The sequence below is a fragment of the Haliotis cracherodii genome, unplaced genomic scaffold (genome assembly GCF_022045235.1).
Source record: "Haliotis cracherodii isolate W230 unplaced genomic scaffold, xgHalCrac1.p SCAF_4, whole genome shotgun sequence".
Classification (NCBI taxonomy): domain Eukaryota; kingdom Metazoa; phylum Mollusca; class Gastropoda; order Lepetellida; family Haliotidae; genus Haliotis; species Haliotis cracherodii.
The window spans coordinates 14,260,486-14,283,550 of record NW_027266297.1 but is presented as its reverse complement, the minus strand read 5'-3'; the positions used below and the strand labels follow the sequence as shown (position 1 = coordinate 14,283,550).

General features: G+C 38.8%; 1 protein-coding gene across 4 annotated transcripts in view; it reads left to right on the top strand.

Moving 5' to 3' along the window:
* Nucleotides 1-15,997, top strand: part of LOC139478585 (regulator of G-protein signaling rgs-2-like) — a 123,243-nt gene extending 107,246 nt beyond the window's left edge. For all 4 annotated transcript variants that reach the window (XM_071261127.1, XM_071261126.1, XM_071261124.1 and 1 more), the window contains 4 exons: nucleotides 2,546-2,629; nucleotides 8,205-8,260; nucleotides 8,729-8,895; nucleotides 11,096-15,997. In XM_071261127.1, coding sequence (XP_071117228.1) covers nucleotides 2,546-2,629; nucleotides 8,205-8,260; nucleotides 8,729-8,895; nucleotides 11,096-11,266 — 478 coding nt within the window. In that variant the 3' untranslated portion in view covers nucleotides 11,267-15,997. The remainder of the gene's footprint in view (nucleotides 1-2,545; nucleotides 2,630-8,204; nucleotides 8,261-8,728; nucleotides 8,896-11,095) is intronic.
* Nucleotides 15,998-23,065: the final 7,068 nt, after the last annotated feature.

The following is a 23,065-nucleotide window of genomic DNA, read 5'->3' as shown; positions in this document are numbered from 1 at the left end:
GAAAGAACCCCAGTATCGATTCCCTCCACGCGGTCATTACCTTCAGTGTTCAATTATTGATCACCGTCGGTGTTTATATCATGTGTGACCTTTCTTGACAGTATTGATTTGTCAACAAAATATGTACATGGCCACTACAAAATGGAGCTTTTATTATGGATTAATACATGATGAATGCAATGGCATTATACCGGACACACACGATTCTGTGGAACATAAGAGAATGTGAGAAATAGGGTTCTTGAAAATATATGTAAGCGTAATACACTATTATTCACGTGTGTATATCTATGTGTGCATCAACGTCAATTTTACATACTTAATATTGTATCGAGTTTACATGTGTAAATTGTATTTTGTATGGTATTGTGTCCCTACAATCGAACTACGTCTTGTCTTGAAGTGTATCGTCACACAATCTATGTAAGTCTCTACTGATTCATATGGTGGCGCAAGAACAAGCTTGGACATACTGCCACATATCACTGTACACAAAGTTATAAGTATTATATACCATACGTCTGTGTATATAAGGTTAGACATAGTAGTATATATCACTGTACGCACGCTTAATAATATTATCTTATATCAATTTATTCAAAGTTGTAAATATTCTCATAGTTCACTGTACACATGGTTACAAATATTGCCATATATCAATGTGCATACGATTAAAAACATGAACATATATCACTGTACACAAGCTGAATAATATTGTCACATGCCACTGTACACAAATTTAGACTTGTTGTAATATATCCATGTACGCAGAGTTAGAAATATTGCTTTATATAACTGTACATAAGCTCAGACATATTGCAAATATTTACTGCACACAAAGTTAGAATTATTACCATACATCACTATACTGGTTAGAAACATTGCCATATAGCATGTGCATAAGGTTAGACATATTAGTATATATACACACTGTACATAAGTTAAATAATATTGATAAAGGTATTATACACAAAGTTATAAGTATTATCATGCATCACTGTACATAAGGTTAGACATATTGCTATATAGCAATGTGCATAAAGTTAGACATATTAGTATATATAAACACTGTACATATGTTAAATAATATTGATAATGTCATTGTACACAAAGTTTTAAGTATTATCATGCATCACTGTACATAAGGTTAGACATATTGCCATATAGCAATGTGCACAAGCCTAAAATGATGGATATTTCGCTACACAGCAATTTCGTTCTTTCACGTATAAATTTTATTCATCACAGGATCACATTGAAAAGAAATGCATTAGGAACAGTTATGACGTCGGTATACAGGCGTCGAATGTCTTGTTAAATCAAATAAAGTGTGAGTTATGTGTAATTGTTCAGACATATATCTGAATCGTTGAACTGCTTCAATCCCACTTCAAAAGGAAACCTGCAATGGTCGATTGTTTTCTATGTATCAATGCACTATTGACAGAAACCGAGCAGCTGATACAGATGTTCCCAATGTATAAAGGCATATGTTTCCCTTTCGACATGTGTCTGCTGACTAATAGCAACATCGACCGTAGGATACATTATGTTTGGGATCCACGTCTTGTATTTCTGGTGCACATCTGCTGTGAGCGATGCGGTATATGTGATGGTTCACATGTATGTTTTGTAAGGCCTCTCACCTGGGACAAGGTCATTGCACTTGCTGGGCCTGATAACAGAATAAAAGGTTGCTATGCCAGTAGATTTAATTACATATCGTGTCGCGTGTGTGTGTAGTGGCGCGTCTGTTGATTTAGGGGACCTCGTGTTATGTGCACTGACTGACTATAAACTTGCATTGTGAAGTATTTGTTCTGACGTTGCTGACGTTGTTTCGACATAGCGTGATGTATTTACTTCATACCAGATTTCTCGCCCGTTCTCTCCTTCACTTTCTCTCTTCTATCCCATTTCACCATCCTTTGTCTTACTCTCTTTTCACCCGACCCCTCCCCATGCAATTCAATTTCTTCTCTCTCTCTCTCTCTCCCCCCCCCCCTCTCTCTCTCTCTCTCCCCTCTCTCTCTCTCTCTCTCCCTTTCCCCAAGCATATGCAAAGTCCCCCCCCCCCCCCCCATCACACTATCCCTGACTGCCTCGTCTCTCAATTTCCATGATTAGTAATATCCATTGGCAATCGAACACCCAACAATGAAAACATGCACTCTGCATCATGAGCTGTACAAATGAATTCATATATAAATAATGCATCCTCTATATGCCACTCTTGCATCGGCAGCCTAACGCAGCCAGTCAAAATTCCCCTCTATGTATGCATACGTATATTAATCCCTTTGTTCCAACATACTTCAGATCTGTGGCACCAAACAGTATTTCTGTCGACTCACACTCGCGTCTGTCCTATTGACATACATAATAATCATCCGTACTATTTAATGACAGGTATGATTATTGGCTAAGTGTTGTGTTAAGCTTCTTATCGTGTTGATGGCTGATGAGGACGGCAACTTCATTGTCTTCATTGGTCTGTTTGTCCACGTGAATCACACACTGTAACCATGTCTCTTCTTCTTTTCAGTTTGGCCATGAAGAGCAACAACGGAAATCAGGAACAGAGGCCCAAAGACACAAAATTAGGCACTATACCTGAAAAGGACGACCCGTAAGTACTCTACTTTACAATGAACGCATGCGTCTCGACATGAGTTTGTTCTTTTACCAGCACTTACACTGGAAGCAGGGACTGAAATTGCTTCATTTCCTTTTAGATTTGATCCTTTCCTGAAATTAGGGGGGCGGTCGGGTAGCCTAGTGGTTAAAATGTTCGCTCGTCACGCCGAAGACCAGGGTTCGATTCCCGACATGGGTACAATGTGTGAAGCCCATTTCTGGTGTCCCCGCAGTGATATTGCTGCAATATTGCTAAAACCATACTCACCCACTCACTCACTCACTCACTCACTTCTTTTGAAGTCGTCTAAGGCGATTCGCAGTGCAGAACTGGGCACGCCATATGTGATGTGAAGATCAGGGAAATATGATGTGAAGATCAGGGATATATGTGATGTGAAGATAAGGGATATATGATGTGAAAATCAGGGAAATATGATATGAAGATAAGGGATATATGTGATGTGAAGATAAGGGATATATGATGTGAAAATCAGGGAAATATGATATGAAGATAAGGGATATATGTGATGTGAAGATAAGGGATATATGATGTGAAAATCAGGGAAATATGATATGAAGATATGGATGTATGTGATGTGAAGATAAGGGATATATGTGATGTGAAGATAAGGGATATATAATGTGAAAATCAGGGAAATATGATGTGAAGATAAGGTATAAATATGATGTGAAGGTTAGGGATACATGATGAAAAGATTAGGGGATATATGATGTGAAGAAAAGTGGTATATGATGTGAAGATAAGGTATAAATGTGATGTGAAGATCAGGGATATATGTGATGTGAAGATAAGGGATATATGTGATGTGAAGGTTAGGGAAACATGATGAAAAGATTAGGGGATATATGATGTGAAGAAAAGTGGTATATGATGGGAATATATGGGATATATGTGATGTGAAGATAAGGGATATATGATGTGAAAATCAGGGAAATATGATGTGATGATAAGGGATATATCTGATGTGAAGATCAGGGTGTTTATGATGTGAAATTTTGAGGATAATATGATGTGAGGATGAGAGGAAATACGATGTGAAGATAAGGGATATATGTGATGTGAAGATCAGGGATATATGTGATGTGAAGATCAGGGATATATGATGTAAAGATTAGGGGATATATGATGTTAAGAAAAGGGGTATAAGTTGGGAAGATAAGGAGGTATGTCATGTGAAGGTGAGGGGATATATGACGTGAAGATTAGGGTGTATATGATGTGAAAGTTTGAAGATTATATGATGTGAGGATGAGAGGATATATGATGTGAAGATTAGGGAACAAGATTAGGGGGTATTTGATGGGAAGGTGAGAGCAAGGGAACACAAGGGAGACATGTTTGATACATCTCACGACTGTTGGGATTCATGTTGGTACTGGGATAAATGTTGAGGATGAGGATGAGGATGAGGATGTATATATGGCTTGGATTATGGCGCACATTGAGATAGATTGTAGGGTTCTTGTGAAGAACATGGGGTACGTGTTGTGGGGATTTTATGGTACATGTAGCAAGGATTATGAGGATTCTGAGTTACATGTTATTAGGATTGTTGAGAATTATGAGGTACATATTGTGAAGATTATGGGGTACATGTTTTGAGAACTATGAGGTGAAGACTGTGAGAACTATGAGGTAAATATTGTGTGAATTATGAGGTAAATTGTGTGGGTATTATGTGGTACATATTGTGAGGATTATGGGGTAAATATTGTGAAAATTATGTGGTAAAAATTGTGACAATTATGAGGTAAATATTGTGAGAATTAGTTGGTAAAGATTGTGAGGATTATGAGGTAAATATTGTGAGAATTATGAGATACATATTGCTGGAGTTAGGGGGTTCATATTGAGTGAGTTATGGGGTACATAATGTGGGACTTATGGGGTACATATTATGGGAGTTATAGGGTACATAATGTGGTGATTATGGGGTACATATTGTTGGAGGTATGAGGTAAATATTGTGAGAACTATGAGGTAAATATTGTGGGAATTATGTGGTACATATTGAGAGAATTATGAGGTTAATATTGTGAGAACTATGAGGTAAATATTGTGGGAATTATGAGGTTCATGTTGTAGGAGTTATGGGGTACATATTGTGGGAGTGATGGGGCACATATTGTAGGAGTTATAGGGTACATATTGTGGGAGTTATGGGGTACATATTGTGGGAGTTATAAGGTGCATATTGTGGGAGTTATAAGGTGCATATTGTGGGAGTTATAAGGTGCATATTGTGGGAGTTATGGGGTACATATTGTGGGAGTGATGGGGCACATATTGTAGGAGTTATGGGGTACATATTGTGGGAGTTATGGGGTACATATTGTGGGAGTTATAAGGTGCATATTGTGGGAGTTATGGGGTACATATTGTGGGAGTTATGGGGTGCATATTGTGGGAGGTATGGGGTACATATTGTAGGTGTTATGGGGTACATATTGTGGTGATTACGAGGTACATATTGTGGGAGTTATGGGGTACATATTGTTGGCGTTATGGGGTACATATTGTGGGAGTTATGGGGTACATATTGTTGGAGTTATGGGGGTACATATTGTGGGAGTTATAAGGTACATTTTAAAGGAGTTATGTGGTACATATTGTAGGAGTTATTAGGTACATATTGTGGGAATTATCGGGTGCATATTGTAGGGGTTATGAGGTACATAATGTGGGAGGTATTAGGTACTTATTGTGGTGATTATGATGTATATATTGTGGGAATTATCGGATACATATTGAAGAAGTTATGTGGTACATATTGTGGGAGTTATTGGGTACATATTGAAGGAGTTAGGGGTACATATTGTGGTAGTTGTTGGGTACATATTGTGGGTGTTATAGAGTACATATTATGGTGATTACATGTATGATGTATATATTGTGGGAGTTATGGGTTACATATTGTGGGAGTTATGGGGTACATATTGTTGGCGTTATGAGGTACATATTGTGGGAGTTACTGGGTACATATCGTGGAAGTTATGAGGTACATATTGTGGGAGTTATGAGGTACATATTGTTGGAGTTATGGGGTTAATATTGTGAGAATTAAAGGGTATATATTGTTAATATTGTGGGGTAAATATTTTGAGATGTATAGGGTATGTGATGTATGTATGTGACGATTAAGGAATACACATGTGAGGATTATGAAGTTCATAATGTGGTGATTATGAGTAACATATTCCTTACCCAATCCTTCCTGTTTAAGTGCATCGAGAACATACAGCTGCTCCCCAAAAATGGGTTTGAATGGCAGTGTTGGGACACAATGGCAGAGCCTGGTGGTGTTCATGAAAACTCAGTCTCAGCTGCGACCTGACTGAGTCGGCTTTAATGCTCGGCCAATATGCACATATTGCACGCAAGTCGTCAGACTAATACACATTCGCCGAGGAGACTAATCATGAATGGATGTTCACTTCCAATCTGCTTCTAATCGCTCCCTGCCTATCCCTGGCGTGGGCATAATAGCATCTGTCATAATTACATAATGTAGGATGGTACTGAAGTAGAAACCGTAGTAACTCTAATTGGGTAACCATTGTGAACCCGGGATGACTGTTTGAATAGGATCACTCTTGTTTGTGTGATTTTGAGACCCTACAGCATCCAGACATTGAACCTTGAACATAACAGTGAATAACTCGCTTACATCTGGTGTTTGATCCCAACAATTGAGAACAACCACAAGAAGTTGACGAAATTGATATGACACGTCGCTTGTCAACATGTGCGATTCTAACCAATGCTATGACCTTTACATTTAGTTTTCACACCCCCTTACAAACAGGAACTTACTTTTTTATGAAATTGTGAGATTGGCGGGTGCTACCGGTAGAGCAGGGCATGTTGTACCTCTTCGCGAACACCTGGTGTTAAAGCTATTTTTATGGATCTGTTGAATCTGTAATGAACGGCTATGGTGCTGATAAATCTAGAAATATAATCAGGGCGAACCGGAATTCGAACCTTATAATCAAAGGACGCAACTCTGCACAGCAAATTGCGGCGCCTTTGGCGACTGGGCCAACTGTGCCCCCTCCTACCAAATTGAGCTGACACACCGTGATATAAATGGAATACTGTTCAAAGCGGCATTAGACCCAACTCACTCACTCACTCACTCACTCACTCACTCACTCACTCACTCACTCAATGATAAACATGCAGATGACAGTTCATTATGATCCTTACAAGAAATGCCAGAAATATCTACATGTTGAAACTTTGATGCATGAATTAGTGTCATTATTACGGTAAGTCAATACTCAGAAGAGGTAACCAGGTTCGCGTGCACTAGCAATTATCAGTATTCAACAATTAGACCGAAAATTTTCCACAAAAAGGCGGAGGATGAAATAACATTCTCAGGTGGCATGGTGTCAATGACGTAGGTATTATTTAGACTTGTCCAACGTTCTGGGGCAGCTGGTTGTAATCATCAGTGCAACATCGGTGTTAAGGAGAAGCCATGCTGGATAAGAACTTAGAGAAAGCCATCGAGCGATACAAAGACGTGACCTTAATATGTCACAATGGAACTCCCCTTTTTGTACACGACAACACAGTTATATATTATTTATTAACACCTCAAGCATTGAGTTGCGGACAGAGAACCCCGTGACGCTAAAAATGACGCCATGGTGTAAGCCTCGTTCGGGGAATAAGCAGAGCTGTAAATGAGCGCCATTAATAAGAAATTCTAATCATATGCACTCGTTTAAATAAACTAGTTTTTTTTTTCTATTTGAGCAATTTATTCAAAAAAAATTATTACCTGTTTTTTGGTAAATTTAATGTATTATGAAATGAAAGCTTATTGTAAGTTGTCTTCAGGCGGAAAACTGGCTAAAGGCTTTGTTCACTGATTTTTAGTGATCCATTCGCATGATTATCATCATTATTTTGGAATATTTTACAATGACAGGTAGGTAATCGAGACTGGGTATTCTCTGGCGTTGACGTTTCATATTATATTTAATTATGCACGATTCGAGGCAATGCACTCGTGAGGTGTGTACTGGCCACTTAAACGAAATAGAACCATCGACCCTGTGAGGATTCCAGAGCAGAATAGATGCGAAGCAATCCAGTCCTACTGAGTGTTCATAGTGTGTAATAGTGAGTGAGTGAGTTGGGTTTAACGCCGCGTTTAACATTATTGCAGTTATATCGCGGTGTGTCAGCTTAATGTGGGAGGAAAGCCCGAAGTGATGCAGGTCTCAGACGTTTACCATTTCGGTGAAACCCACGAGCACGGGTATGGTGCTGACAAACCTAGAAACATAATCGGGGCGAACCGGGATTCGAACCCACAGTCATAGGTTTCTGGCATGCCCAAGGGACGCAACTCTGCACAGCGAATCGTGGCAGCTAAGACGACTGGGCCAGCCGTGCCCCCTAGTGTGTAATATGGCTGATCGTTTATCATCGCAACTGACTGCGACGTAAAACAAACATACCTTCTTTCTTCATTCCTTGTACTATACATGTGTATTTATACTTACATTTATTTCATATGTTTCAGTCCAACGATAGAAGAAGTGAAAAGTTGGGGCGAGTCCTTTGACAAACTGATGAAAAGTATGGGTAGTTTGAAGCATAATTATAATTTTTAAAAATTATTAGTAAAACATAATATTAATGTTGATGACTTAAATAAAAAAAAATGAATTACTTATTTTATAGCAAAATAAGAAACATGTTTAAATATGTCTTCATCTCAATTCCGAACATTTTGTATTTTAGTATTAAACTAGCAATTTGGTGTGATCAACTCTTGCAATCAGTATTGTTGCTATTTAAAGTTGATATTAAGGTTGATGTCAAAATTGATGTTCATGTTAAAGTTTATGATAAGTTGATGTTAATGATGTTAAAGTTAATGATTAAGATTATGTTAACGTTGATGTTAATGTTATTGATGTTTAAAGTTAACATTGATGTTAAATTTGGTGTTAGTGTTGATGTTAATGTTATTGATGTTTATAGTTAATATTGATGTTAAATTTGGTGTTAGTGTTGATGTTAATGTGGATGCTGGTGTTTCAGGTGGACGGAAGGTGTTTAGGGAATTTTTGCGGTCAGAATACAGCGAGGAGAACATGTTGTTTTGGCAGGCATGTGAAGACCTAAAGCAGGAACAAAACCCAGAATTAGTAGAAGAAAAAGCACGTTTGATATACGAAGATTACATTTCTATATTATCGCCAAAAGAGGTATGTGGCAGTGGCAATGACAACATAATTATTTAGCACTTTTATCAAAACAAAAACAGATATATATATATCGTTATGGATTTAATGTATTTTTGAAAAAGTAATTGATGTGTGTGTCAACACAGTTATGTTTATGTAATAGTTTGAAATTATACTACTCAAGAGACTCCCGAGTCTTTCTGCTGTAGTTAATCTCTCCCTCGGGAAACATATTTCATGCTCACAACATTGTAACTAATAAGGAACATTGAAACGAAAGGAAAGAGGTGTTTGCATAAACAAAACGTCAGCGTCAGAGAACAACCAGTCTAGATTATCCACCGACACAGACACCACTGGGAGTAATTGGCAAAACAACAGAGAACATTATATGAATGTATCACTGACAATCAGAACTTCAAAAACTCGCTTTTGTAAGTCTGCAGGTTAAGTTTCATTATCGGTTTGATAAACAGGGGGATATAGCGATCATCATGTCCGTCCGTCCGTCCGTCCGTCCGTCCGCCCGTCCGTAAGTTCGGAGCAGAACTGTTGGGAACTGTTGCCTTTTGATCATTTGGGGTTATTTTTTTCATTACATGTTACAAGTTACGACTTATACTGCAAATGTTGGGAGTGCTCGTTTCTAAGGCAGAACTCAAAAACCGGTACATCTTTCTGGATAAAATTTGGTGAACAGATCAGTCTAGTGGTGAACAGGTGCCTTTTGATGATTCGGGATTTTGAAAAATACTGAACAGCATTATTTGTCTCTTCGCTAAACTGAAGCTACCCCATGGCAGTGAACCAAAAGTGGGGAAAAAGACAGCAGACCGTCTCCCTTAATTGTAATCAGATTTATGTACTCCCCATACGAATCTGCCTCCCGTGATAGGTGTATAATAAATTAGAACCTTACGTCATACCTTTCACTAACTAAAAGGAAACTAAAGGATGCCAGATGTATAAAGATTAATGTGTCTCGTTTATTTAGTAATGGCTTGTTCTCGTACAAATCGTTCATACAGGAGGAATGGATAGCTCATGCCACATATCATATTTGTCAATACATGCACTTCATGAGCAAAGTATACATGTTTTATGTCCAGAAAAGAACACTTTGCGAGATTCCCACAGGATAGGGTAGTGTAATTAACCATTTTCATGTGTAATCAGTAAATTCCCAAAGGGATGCTGGTTACGGACCAGCATACGCCCATGTGTATTGATTGAATAGGATAACGTTTCTTATTTATGTAGGTTTCTAAATTTCCCATGGGCGGATAAGTGGAAGTTCGATATCACAGAAAGTGCACCCGCTGAGGATCCTAGGGCGGCCTCTTACCCGACTTGGTGTAATTGGTCCTCCTGAAACCAATCATGCTCAACTGCAACTTTCAGTTTATATAGACCATTTGATATTCTAGTGGCTGGGATTTTATCGAAGAAAATATATTATCCCATAAAATCTTGACAAAGACATTTATGCTTCAAAATATCGAAATAAATTTGTCAGCCACAACAATTGCATTGTTGCAATGTGTTTTCTTTAAGAAAAACAACATTCAGGCTCATAGTTTTAAATTTTTTTAAAGATCTAATTTTGCACCTGTTGCTTATGGTCGGTCCCTTACAAACATTGATGTAACTATTCAAACTGAAAAAATCCGTTTGATAAAACATCTGTTTCACATGGCTGGGCTAATGTCTGAGACATTTAACTGGCACTGATGAAAGTATTTTATTTGCATCAAGTTCCCTGATAACGTTTCTTTTTCTATTCAACCTTTACATTCCAGATGGTATTTTATCGAAAAAATATCAGTTGTCCTGAAATAATGCTCGATAAAAATAATTATGCTTGAGGCTATTGGAAAAACAGAAATAGTTGTTGCAAGAATAACATATCTCGTCTCCATACAAAATCCAGCACCCACCCCCATCCAGAGTATCAAATGGTCCATCCCTTGGTATATATTTAAAGAAGATGAATTTTTTTATCACAAACTGGTATCTAATGGTGAGAGTGCAAAGGAGTTAGCAATTACCATTTTTTGGGTCTAAACAATGCAGGTGTGTTTCGCAGATACATAAATGCCTGAGAAAGAAATTATTATTAGTCATGTTCTCCTGATTTGATTGTTGTTGTATTCTAAGTTTAAGTTCATTTAGGTCAAGTTTGAAGCTATTCAGCTACATTCAGTGTTTTTCTGTGTTTCAGGTTAGTTTAGATTCGAGAGTACGGGAAGTAATCAACAGAAACATGGTGGACCCAACGCCTCACACATTTGACGAAGCTCAGTTACAAATATACACGTTAATGCATCGAGACTCGTACCCACGTTTTCTAAATTCGCAGATCTATAAGCGTCTTGTTCAACAAACGTCATGAATGTTATCATCACCTTAACTGTGTACCTTTCTACCAGGAGTGATATGTGTAGGCAATAGTCTTCACTCCTTTCGGGCGACCTTGACCTTCCCACCAGGTCACGTGCGTCGTCGCGTGACACCACAAAAGCCCTGTACAGCAACTTCCAGTAATGTTTTTATTTCCATGGTGATAGTGCGAAAGAGTCGTGGCGAGTAGCAACGGTTGGATGTCGTTGTAGTCGTCTCCCACTGTTTCATTGTCGTACGCTAATGGAGTGGACGTCGCTCCAAGTGATCTTAAGTCACGGATGCGTGAAAGTGGCTTCCTTCTGCGCATGTACAGAGGATATTGCCAACATTTGCTGCCAGGCTCATCCATGTGTAAATCAACAGGGACCAAACCACGAGAGTTACCTGCCCTTGAAGACAGCGCCACCAGAGAGTGGGCAGAATATGGCCCGGGCCGTCGAATGAATCACATTAGTTCTACCGAGTCCTAATTTTAATTATACCCAATGACGGGTGAAGTATGCTCAATTTGGAGATGACAACTGCACAAAGATATTTTCACACTTATCATGCCAAACAGTAATTGACCTGTGATCCGATGGGTTGTAGTTCGGCGATTGGGCAAAATAGTCCACATTTTGATTTTTTTCTGTCAGGTTTAAAAAGCTGGTATAAAGTAGTCATTTGCCTGATAAAATGTCCTGATTATGAAGAACAACGCAGGCTGAAGGATTAAGTGCAATATGTTAGAAGCAATTTATTTGAAAGTTTGAAACATACGAGTTCAAACATGGTCTCGGATTGGTCAAAGCATTGATGTGGTACATGTATAAACACTAGAGCCAAGGAAACACTCAAAATTGCCGTCACCAGGCACGTTTCCACACGCTTAAATAATGTATGGGTATTAGATAATGGAGGTAGTTTGGGGCTTTCCCCTAGATGACAAAAAATGCAAAATGTGACACATTGTAGTTACACCCCAGGGAGCCAAAACATACACGTTTTTAGCATATTTAGCCGCCCGATTCTGGTACACTTCCTTTCCTATTCATTTTTTTTCATTTTAGTTCATGGCTCCATAGTTTCATAGTTTCATGGTTTCATTGCAAGGGAAGTAATCCATGTACGACATTGTCAAAATGCATACCAAAAATCGTATGTCATGATGCTGCCAAACTTTATTTCCATTCTGAAATGCATTCGAAACATTTACATGCATAAGACACTCATTTTCATGATTTCGGATAGCTATTTCCATGACATTCATAAACAATTAAGTTGAAAACATCTGTTCGAATTTTGTCATGATATTTAGACATTAAACAGAATGCATTATTCTTCTTTCATTAGGTGAAACCTATCTGTGATAACTTGTTTCTGGTCATAATAATCTTTAATAATCTATTTCACATCATTATATTCTCCATGTTTACCATCTCAATCTGTCTGTAAGGTTATCCAGAGCGTGCATTAAGAAGTGAAATGTTACAAATGAAAAATCATGACATGTTGATCAATAATATATTTATTCTTCTTAGTTTATTTGTCTTACGTCAGACCGTTGTTGAATTTATCCATCTTAATGAAAAGTCGGATGTTGAAAGAGCCAGTACTATATGCTTTAATCATAATTCATAACAGAGAATTAATACCCTAAACTGGAGAAAGATTTACAGTGATGTGTAGGTTTGCCAAACTCTGATAGTCTTGTGATAAAACGAGTTCCGATACTAATCATCGGAACCAGTTGTACGTTTTACAATCGATTTGTTCAAATATTTTGTCGATTATTTCTTACTTCCGGGTTTGGCATAACCGCGACTAACTGTAATTAACAGATTGCACTCATCTGTAAGACATTACTAGTTAACACTGCACTTCGTCATCGTATAAGTTTAAGAGTTTATACATGTAGTTATATGTTATTCCTAGATACTTAACCTGAAGTGTGTTTTTTTCACCAAGCCTCAACGCCACGAAACGAGTTCGCTAGATTAATGTATTAGAGACATTGTCTACTTTCGCCCAGTGATACACGACCGATGCCGGTTTGAGACAGCATCAAGAATTTACATGTATTTCGTCACCGCTTGAAGAAGACTTGTTGATTTTTGTGTCATAGGACGAACAGAATCTGGTGATTGATATCCCCGATGAGGGCTATGCTGTCTCACTTACCAGCCCCCATCGAGCACCAATCATCATGAGACTCTGTTCATTCTACGAACTGTTTGAGATGATTGCATTGTCATAAAGCACCAACGCTTTGATGTACACTACTGTTAGGAAAGCCTTTCCGTCGATCGCAACCGGGACGCGAAATGTTCGCGCTGCTGTCCGGATTGTTGGATGTCTATTGTGACTAGAAGCGTACAAACAAACATCCGATGATCGCGAGCATGCCGCGAACTCGCCGCATCCAGGTCGCGGGCGAAGGAACGTTTGTTTTGAACAGTAGTGTATGTGTGTGCTATATGTATTGTCAATTACACTGACTGATCAGCTGACCTCAAACTGAAATGGATCACATGTCAGCATGTAATGGACATTGTAAAGTATATAGAACCGATGAAATGAACATACCCTTTACCTCTTGGTGTCGATAACGTATTCCACTTTACAAGTCCTGTGAAAAAATGCTTTGTGTGTTTTCAATGTCACAGTTTGTGTTTTTGATTCAGCATTGTGTTGATTTCATAATGAAATGTAATTATCCGTCTAGGTTTATTTCGTTGGTCAGTCAGTTGTAAGCATTCAGGTTGTTGCTTGTGAATGAAAAACGTTGAAAAAAGGATTTATGAATACGCGAATTCCTAAATCATTCAAATTATTCAGATTGCCACGAGGTACATTTAGATGCAAATGTTATTGTTTTTAATTATTATTTTGTTACTGTGTTTAGTTTTTACAGTTTATGATACGCTCCCTCCTCATCCCCAGTGTATTATGTTTCTGTTACTCATATGGCCATGCGCAATGAAGTGTGCACATGCGCAATGTGTTGTCCAGCCTTCTGTGCCGCATCATATGTGGCAGGGAACATTTCATAATAAAAGTTTGTGATAAAATTGGTTACAATATAAATTTTATTCTCTTATGGCCACACTGTGTGTATCATTCTGTATTTGCTTGTTGTCGGCGATCTCACTATGAAAATTCTGATTCAACAATCAAAACTGATGTGCTGTGCTGCGAGTATCTCAGCGTTATCAATGTGTTTAATGCACACCCTTATCTACGTCATTTAGCGCTGTACAATTCCGATATTTCAACAACGAAACTCATATAGTGTGTTTATTTATATTCCTCGAGTTCATTCCAACAATAAGACATATCTTTTCACCACTCAAAGTCCTTCACCTCCCTCTAAGCCTCGCTTTGACAGGAACCGGACCGAGATATCATTATCCTATGTAGTTCTAACAGTGGATATGTAATCTCGTTTACTTTACATGCTTTCGAGATTATGCAATCTCGGCTTTTGTCTGATTATCGCAAGACTTTGCGATCGGGTTACAGGCGAGATTTTATAAGCTCTTCACGAAACGAGATTTGTGTTCAAGCTCTGAGCGAGACAAGGAGATCTCGCTTTTGACTTGTCAGGACGAGACTTCGTGAGATAGGAGGGCTCTGTCACCACGTGACTTGAGATGATTGTGTTCAAGGACTGCTTTAATCTCGGAACTGTGACTTCCGCTGCGTTTGTTTCATATTCATATCATTAAGGATATCTGGATCCTATATCAAAATTAGATATTCTTATATGCAACGGGTCTAGATACAAGTGGGCTACACTCATGAATATCCGTCAATATTCGTGAATATTCCTTTTTCCTAAATTCGTCTTTCACAATGCTTGTCCACAAGGTGATATTTCATAATCGGCAAGTCAAGACTGGATCAACACTAAAATCTCCAGTCAAATGCCCAAATGGCATTATTGAGAGCGGGTACTGCAGCCCTAGATTAGCCCTGTTGATCATGTTATGTACATGTGTATATTTCACGCAATGAAGATGGTTGGTATACCTGACGCTTAAGACTCTTCATGTCAATTTCAGCAGCAAATCAGGTCACGTATTCCACTAAACACATGGCATTTCCATTTTATTTTCAAAGTAAAAAAAGTCACCTTCCGTGAAATCGTAACATGCTTTTGTTGAGTGAACTGAAAGGTATGCATGTCACGGTTTCATACAAATATTAGCCTCCTTTCTTGTCTCCGTTACCAAGGCCCTATATTAGAGTACTTTAGATGACCATGAATGTGTTGTTGGGTTACCTGGAGGATGCGCATTTCTGTTTGTTGAAAAACCTTGACTCGTCTGATACTAAGTCTGTTCAGTTGGACGCGTCAGTTTCTTCGTTGTAAAGTGTGGCCAGGTTTATTATGATAACTACTAGACTCTACCATCAGTATGCTTGGCGTTGTAAATTCATGTTTTAAGGACACAATTCATCCCTATCATGCGTCACACATTTTTGTACATACCGGAAATTACGTTTTCCACGAAATAATGACGTAACGCCAACGACCGATGACGTAAGCGACAGGTCTGTTCCTGTCCCGGAAGTGACGTCATCTTGTTGTGCATACTGTCTCACGCATTGAGTAACTGATTGTATCTTGCCACGTCTGGTGGTACAATGGCTAGATTTAATTGTCTTTTTATTGTTTCAGATTATTTCATGCCAGAGGGTATTACATTTATATTTATATCGATTGTTTAAGTCATGAATGTGGTTGTTTTGAATTAAATGATTCAATGATGTAAACTATGTCATCGATTAAAACTTCCTTAAAATATGTGTTTTTTGTTTTCTATTAAAACTGTACAGAATAAACAAATGATGATGGATTTATAGAAAGACTGCTCGTGGAAGTTCATCTCAGTAAGAAGTGTTTCCTGCATAACAGAACGCGATATTATCAACGTCTGACACAGTTGTTACATTTTATATATATTTTTTCATTTCGTATAAGACAATGTCATTGAAAGCTGCTAAGTAATGGAAGGTATTCACTGAACGAGAGATTGTTTAAACATCCCCGGATTATCGGAGTAAACCTGTCGGTTAACAAACAATCAGGAGAGTTGAGATAGAGGGAGAGTCCAGGTAACAGGAGAGTTGAGATAGAGGGAGAGTCCAGGTAACAGGAGAGTTGAGATAGAGGGAGAGTCCAAGTAAAAGGAGAGTTGAGATAGAGGGAGAGTCCAGGTAACAGGAGAGTTGAGATAGAGGGAGAGTCCAGGTAACAGGAGAGTTGAGATAGAGGGAGAGTCCAAGTAAAAGGAGAGTTGAGATAGAGGGAGAGTCCAGGTAACAGGAGAGTTGAGATAGAGGGAGAGTCCAGGTAACAGGAGAGTTGAGATAGAGGGAGAGTTCGGGTAACAGGAGAGTTGAGATAGAGGGAGAGTCCAGGTAACAGGAGAGTTGAGATAGAGGGAGAGTCCAGGTAACAGGAGAGTTGAGATAGAGGGAGAGTTCGGGTAACAGGAGAGTTGAGATAGAGGGAGAGTCCAGGTAACAGGAGAGTTGAGATAGAGGGAGAGTCCAGGTAACAGGAGAGTTGAGATAGAGGGAGAGTCCAGGTAACAGGAGAGTTGAGATAGAGGGAGAGTTCGGGTAACAGGAGAGTTGAGATAGAGGGAGAGTTCGGGTAACAGGAGAGTTGAGATAGAGGGAGAGTCCAGGTAACAGGAGAGTTGAGATAGAGGGAGAGTCCAGGTAACAGGAGAGTTGAGATAGAGGGAGAGTCCAGGTAACAGGAGAGTTAAGATAGAGGGAGAGTCCAGGTAACAGGAGAGTTGAGATAGAGGGAAAGTCCAGGTAACAGGAGAGTTGAGATAGAGGGAGAGTCCGGGTAACAGGAGAGTTCAAAATAGAGGGAGAGTCCAGGTAACAGGAGAGTTGAGATAGAAGGAGCGTCTCGGTAACAGGAGAGTTGAGGTGGGATGGCGGTGGCGGTGGAGTCCAGTGGCACCCGAACAAAACCTCAAACACTTGATTTAAACTATTCCTAATATTTTAGTTTAACACCCAAATCAATATGTTCTCATGGCAGGCAATGCGCATGCAGAATGTCAAATTTCGGATTTGTATTTATTTTGTATTTATCGGTACGATTATTTAGCAAAAGGACTATAAATTCATGATGATTGAAATAAATTAGAAAATCATATTGACAACCAAACAAAACAAGTAAGCTGGGAAAGAGTACTCGGCTTCACGATTATCATCACTTGGTTGTAAACATAACGTTCAGTCGGTAGCCAGTTCAACTCCATGCATAGCTGTTGGCCGCCCTAGCACAGTGTGGAAGTCTTGACTGATTGGAGCGATAGTATAGATACCTCCGCGAACAGGCTATCGCTGTGGGGAGCTTGTGGCCTTCTTTCTTATCATATGTTGAAGTCGCAGTAAGGTAAAGTAAATAACAAAGAGAGAGGCATCGATATCAGGTTCACATCATGCACGGTGTCAAAGATGGATAGAGTAGCCTCCTTTGCAATGAAACATTCACCGAGCTGACGGATGTGTTATGTGAAAACTTGTATTTTGAACTGTTGTCAGCAATATATCTGACCCGTCAATCGCAGATAAAGGACTCTTTGTTTCGGTTTGAGTGTCCAAATACTCGCTTCACGAGTAAAATAAAGTGCGTGTGTTAAGAAATTCGTTCGAAATAGCTTGTAGCTATGTATTGCTGCGCTTTCACTAGAATAACCTTGCTATATGTAATTTGATAGAAACGAATGACTCCATTTAAAGTGATAAGGAGCGCCAGTGATGGAGCAATCAGAACCTGAGGAAAATCTAGACTTGCTATATATGGATTTTGCATTACAGAAAGGACTGGGCGAAAGGACAGACAACGCTTTCACTATCCGACAACCATCGGTCGCTAATCCATAGCTACGATTCACGCCTTCCGTGATCACAAGAAATACCTGCTATGAGGAGAGTCCATTGTACGTTTCTGACTGTATAATGTGCATGTGTTTATGAATCACTATCAAATAGTGATGACACCAGGTGTTCGCGAAAGGTTAAGCGGTGCTGCTTTTGCACATTACCGTGGACATTTTTAAACACTTGTTCCAAAACCATTTGCCTTTATATACAGCCAAATGGAAATGTATTTTGTGAAAAGATATGAACCTGTAAACGCAATTATACGAGGTGGAATTTTCGGACGGGGTCAATTTGTCAAAAGTTCGCTCGCCACGTCAAAGACCCGGGTTGGGTACACATGGGTACACTGTGTGAAGCCCATTTCTGGTGTCCCCCGCCGTGATATTGCTGGAATATTGCTAAAAGCGGCGTAAAACAATACTCACTTACAATGCGGTTGTCATTAGTTTTTAATGGGGAAAACAATATATACCAAGCTGAAAAATCGATAAATGTCCTATTAAAAGCTAAAGAAAACGCAAATCGAAACTTTATCTATACAGTTTCATTCATTCATGATATATAAGGATGAAAGAGTTATAGTGCGGGAGGTAACTCCTGCGCACTTCCTGTGTATCCATTAACTTATTTGGTTATGTCATTGACTTATGTCATGATGCTGCCAAACTTTATTTCCATTCTGAAATGCATTCGAAACATTTACATGCATAAGACACTCATTTTCATGATTTCGGATAGCTATTTCCATGACATTCATAAACAATTAAGTTGAAAACATCTGTTCGAATTTTGTCATGATATTTAGACATTAAACAGAATGCATTATTCTTCTTTCATTAGGTGAAACCTATCTGTGATAACTTGTTTCTGGTCATAATAATCTTTAATAATCTATTTCACATCATTATATTCTCCATGTTTACCATCTCAATCTGTCTGTAAGGTTATCCAGAGCGTGCATTAAGAAGTGAAATGTTACAAATGAAAAATCATGACATGTTGATCAATAATATATTTATTCTTCTTAGTTTATTTGTCTTACGTCAGACCGTTGTTGAATTTATCCATCTTAATGAAAAGTCGGATGTTGAAAGAGCCAGTACTATATGCTTTAATCATAATTCATAACAGAGAATTAATACCCTAAACTGGAGAAAGATTTACAGTGATGTGTAGGTTTGCCAAACTCTGATAGTCTTGTGATAAAACGAGTTCCGATACTAATCATCGGAACCAGTTGTACGTTTTACAATCGATTTGTTCAAATATTTTGTCGATTATTTCTTACTTCCGGGTTTGGCATAACCGCGACTAACTGTAATTAACAGATTGCACTCATCTGTAAGACATTACTAGTTAACACTGCACTTCGTCATCGTATAAGTTTAAGAGTTTATACATGTAGTTATATGTTATTCCTAGATACTTAACCTGAAGTGTGTTTTTTTCACCAAGCCTCAACGCCACGAAACGAGTTCGCTAGATTAATGTATTAGAGACATTGTCTACTTTCGCCCAGTGATACACGACCGATGCCGGTTTGAGACAGCATCAAGAATTTACATGTATTTCGTCACCGCTTGAAGAAGACTTGTTGATTTTTGTGTCATAGGACGAACAGAATCTGGTGATTGATATCCCCGATGAGGGCTATGCTGTCTCACTTACCAGCCCCCATCGAGCACCAATCATCATGAGACTCTGTTCATTCTACGAACTGTTTGAGATGATTGCATTGTCATAAAGCACCAACGCTTTGATGTACACTACTGTTAGGAAAGCCTTTCCGTCGATCGCAACCGGGACGCGAAATGTTCGCGCTGCTGTCCGGATTGTTGGATGTCTATTGTGACTAGAAGCGTACAAACAAACATCCGATGATCGCGAGCATGCCGCGAACTCGCCGCATCCAGGTCGCGGGCGAAGGAACGTTTGTTTTGAACAGTAGTGTATGTGTGTGCTATATGTATTGTCAATTACACTGACTGATCAGCTGACCTCAAACTGAAATGGATCACATGTCAGCATGTAATGGACATTGTAAAGTATATAGAACCGATGAAATGAACATACCCTTTACCTCTTGGTGTCGATAACGTATTCCACTTTACAAGTCCTGTGAAAAAATGCTTTGTGTGTTTTCAATGTCACAGTTTGTGTTTTTGATTCAGCATTGTGTTGATTTCATAATGAAATGTAATTATCCGTCTAGGTTTATTTCGTTGGTCAGTCAGTTGTAAGCATTCAGGTTGTTGCTTGTGAATGAAAAACGTTGAAAAAAGGATTTATGAATACGCGAATTCCTAAATCATTCAAATTATTCAGATTGCCACGAGGTACATTTAGATGCAAATGTTATTGTTTTTAATTATTATTTTGTTACTGTGTTTAGTTTTTACAGTTTATGATACGCTCCCTCCTCATCCCCAGTGTATTATGTTTCTGTTACTCATATGGCCATGCGCAATGAAGTGTGCACATGCGCAATGTGTTGTCCAGCCTTCTGTGCCGCATCATATGTGGCAGGGAACATTTCATAATAAAAGTTTGTGATAAAATTGGTTACAATATAAATTTTATTCTCTTATGGCCACACTGTGTGTATCATTCTGTATTTGCTTGTTGTCGGCGATCTCACTATGAAAATTCTGATTCAACAATCAAAACTGATGTGCTGTGCTGCGAGTATCTCAGCGTTATCAATGTGTTTAATGCACACCCTTATCTACGTCATTTAGCGCTGTACAATTCCGATATTTCAACAACGAAACTCATATAGTGTGTTTATTTATATTCCTCGAGTTCATTCCAACAATAAGACATATCTTTTCACCACTCAAAGTCCTTCACCTCCCTCTAAGCCTCGCTTTGACAGGAACCGGACCGAGATATCATTATCCTATGTAGTTCTAACAGTGGATATGTAATCTCGTTTACTTTACATGCTTTCGAGATTATGCAATCTCGGCTTTTGTCTGATTATCGCAAGACTTTGCGATCGGGTTACAGGCGAGATTTTATAAGCTCTTCACGAAACGAGATTTGTGTTCAAGCTCTGAGCGAGACAAGGAGATCTCGCTTTTGACTTGTCAGGACGAGACTTCGTGAGATAGGAGGGCTCTGTCACCACGTGACTTGAGATGATTGTGTTCAAGGACTGCTTTAATCTCGGAACTGTGACTTCCGCTGCGTTTGTTTCATATTCATATCATTAAGGATATCTGGATCCTATATCAAAATTAGATATTCTTATATGCAACGGGTCTAGATACAAGTGGGCTACACTCATGAATATCCGTCAATATTCGTGAATATTCCTTTTTCCTAAATTCGTCTTTCACAATGCTTGTCCACAAGGTGATATTTCATAATCGGCAAGTCAAGACTGGATCAACACTAAAATCTCCAGTCAAATGCCCAAATGGCATTATTGAGAGCGGGTACTGCAGCCCTAGATTAGCCCTGTTGATCATGTTATGTACATGTGTATATTTCACGCAATGAAGATGGTTGGTATACCTGACGCTTAAGACTCTTCATGTCAATTTCAGCAGCAAATCAGGTCACGTATTCCACTAAACACATGGCATTTCCATTTTATTTTCAAAGTAAAAAAAGTCACCTTCCGTGAAATCGTAACATGCTTTTGTTGAGTGAACTGAAAGGTATGCATGTCACGGTTTCATACAAATATTAGCCTCCTTTCTTGTCTCCGTTACCAAGGCCCTATATTAGAGTACTTTAGATGACCATGAATGTGTTGTTGGGTTACCTGGAGGATGCGCATTTCTGTTTGTTGAAAAACCTTGACTCGTCTGATACTAAGTCTGTTCAGTTGGACGCGTCAGTTTCTTCGTTGTAAAGTGTGGCCAGGTTTATTATGATAACTACTAGACTCTACCATCAGTATGCTTGGCGTTGTAAATTCATGTTTTAAGGACACAATTCATCCCTATCATGCGTCACACATTTTTGTACATACCGGAAATTACGTTTTCCACGAAATAATGACGTAACGCCAACGACCGATGACGTAAGCGACAGGTCTGTTCCTGTCCCGGAAGTGACGTCATCTTGTTGTGCATACTGTCTCACGCATTGAGTAACTGATTGTATCTTGCCACGTCTGGTGGTACAATGGCTAGATTTAATTGTCTTTTTATTGTTTCAGATTATTTCATGCCAGAGGGTATTACATTTATATTTATATCGATTGTTTAAGTCATGAATGTGGTTGTTTTGAATTAAATGATTCAATGATGTAAACTATGTCATCGATTAAAACTTCCTTAAAATATGTGTTTTTTGTTTTCTATTAAAACTGTACAGAATAAACAAATGATGATGGATTTATAGAAAGACTGCTCGTGGAAGTTCATCTCAGTAAGAAGTGTTTCCTGCATAACAGAACGCGATATTATCAACGTCTGACACAGTTGTTACATTTTATATATATTTTTTCATTTCGTATAAGACAATGTCATTGAAAGCTGCTAAGTAATGGAAGGTATTCACTGAACGAGAGATTGTTTAAACATCCCCGGATTATCGGAGTAAACCTGTCGGTTAACAAACAATCAGGAGAGTTGAGATAGAGGGAGAGTCCAGGTAACAGGAGAGTTGAGATAGAGGGAGAGTCCAGGTAACAGGAGAGTTGAGATAGAGGGAGAGTCCAAGTAAAAGGAGAGTTGAGATAGAGGGAGAGTCCAGGTAACAGGAGAGTTGAGATAGAGGGAGAGTCCAGGTAACAGGAGAGTTGAGATAGAGGGAGAGTCCAAGTAAAAGGAGAGTTGAGATAGAGGGAGAGTCCAGGTAACAGGAGAGTTGAGATAGAGGGAGAGTCCAGGTAACAGGAGAGTTGAGATAGAGGGAGAGTTCGGGTAACAGG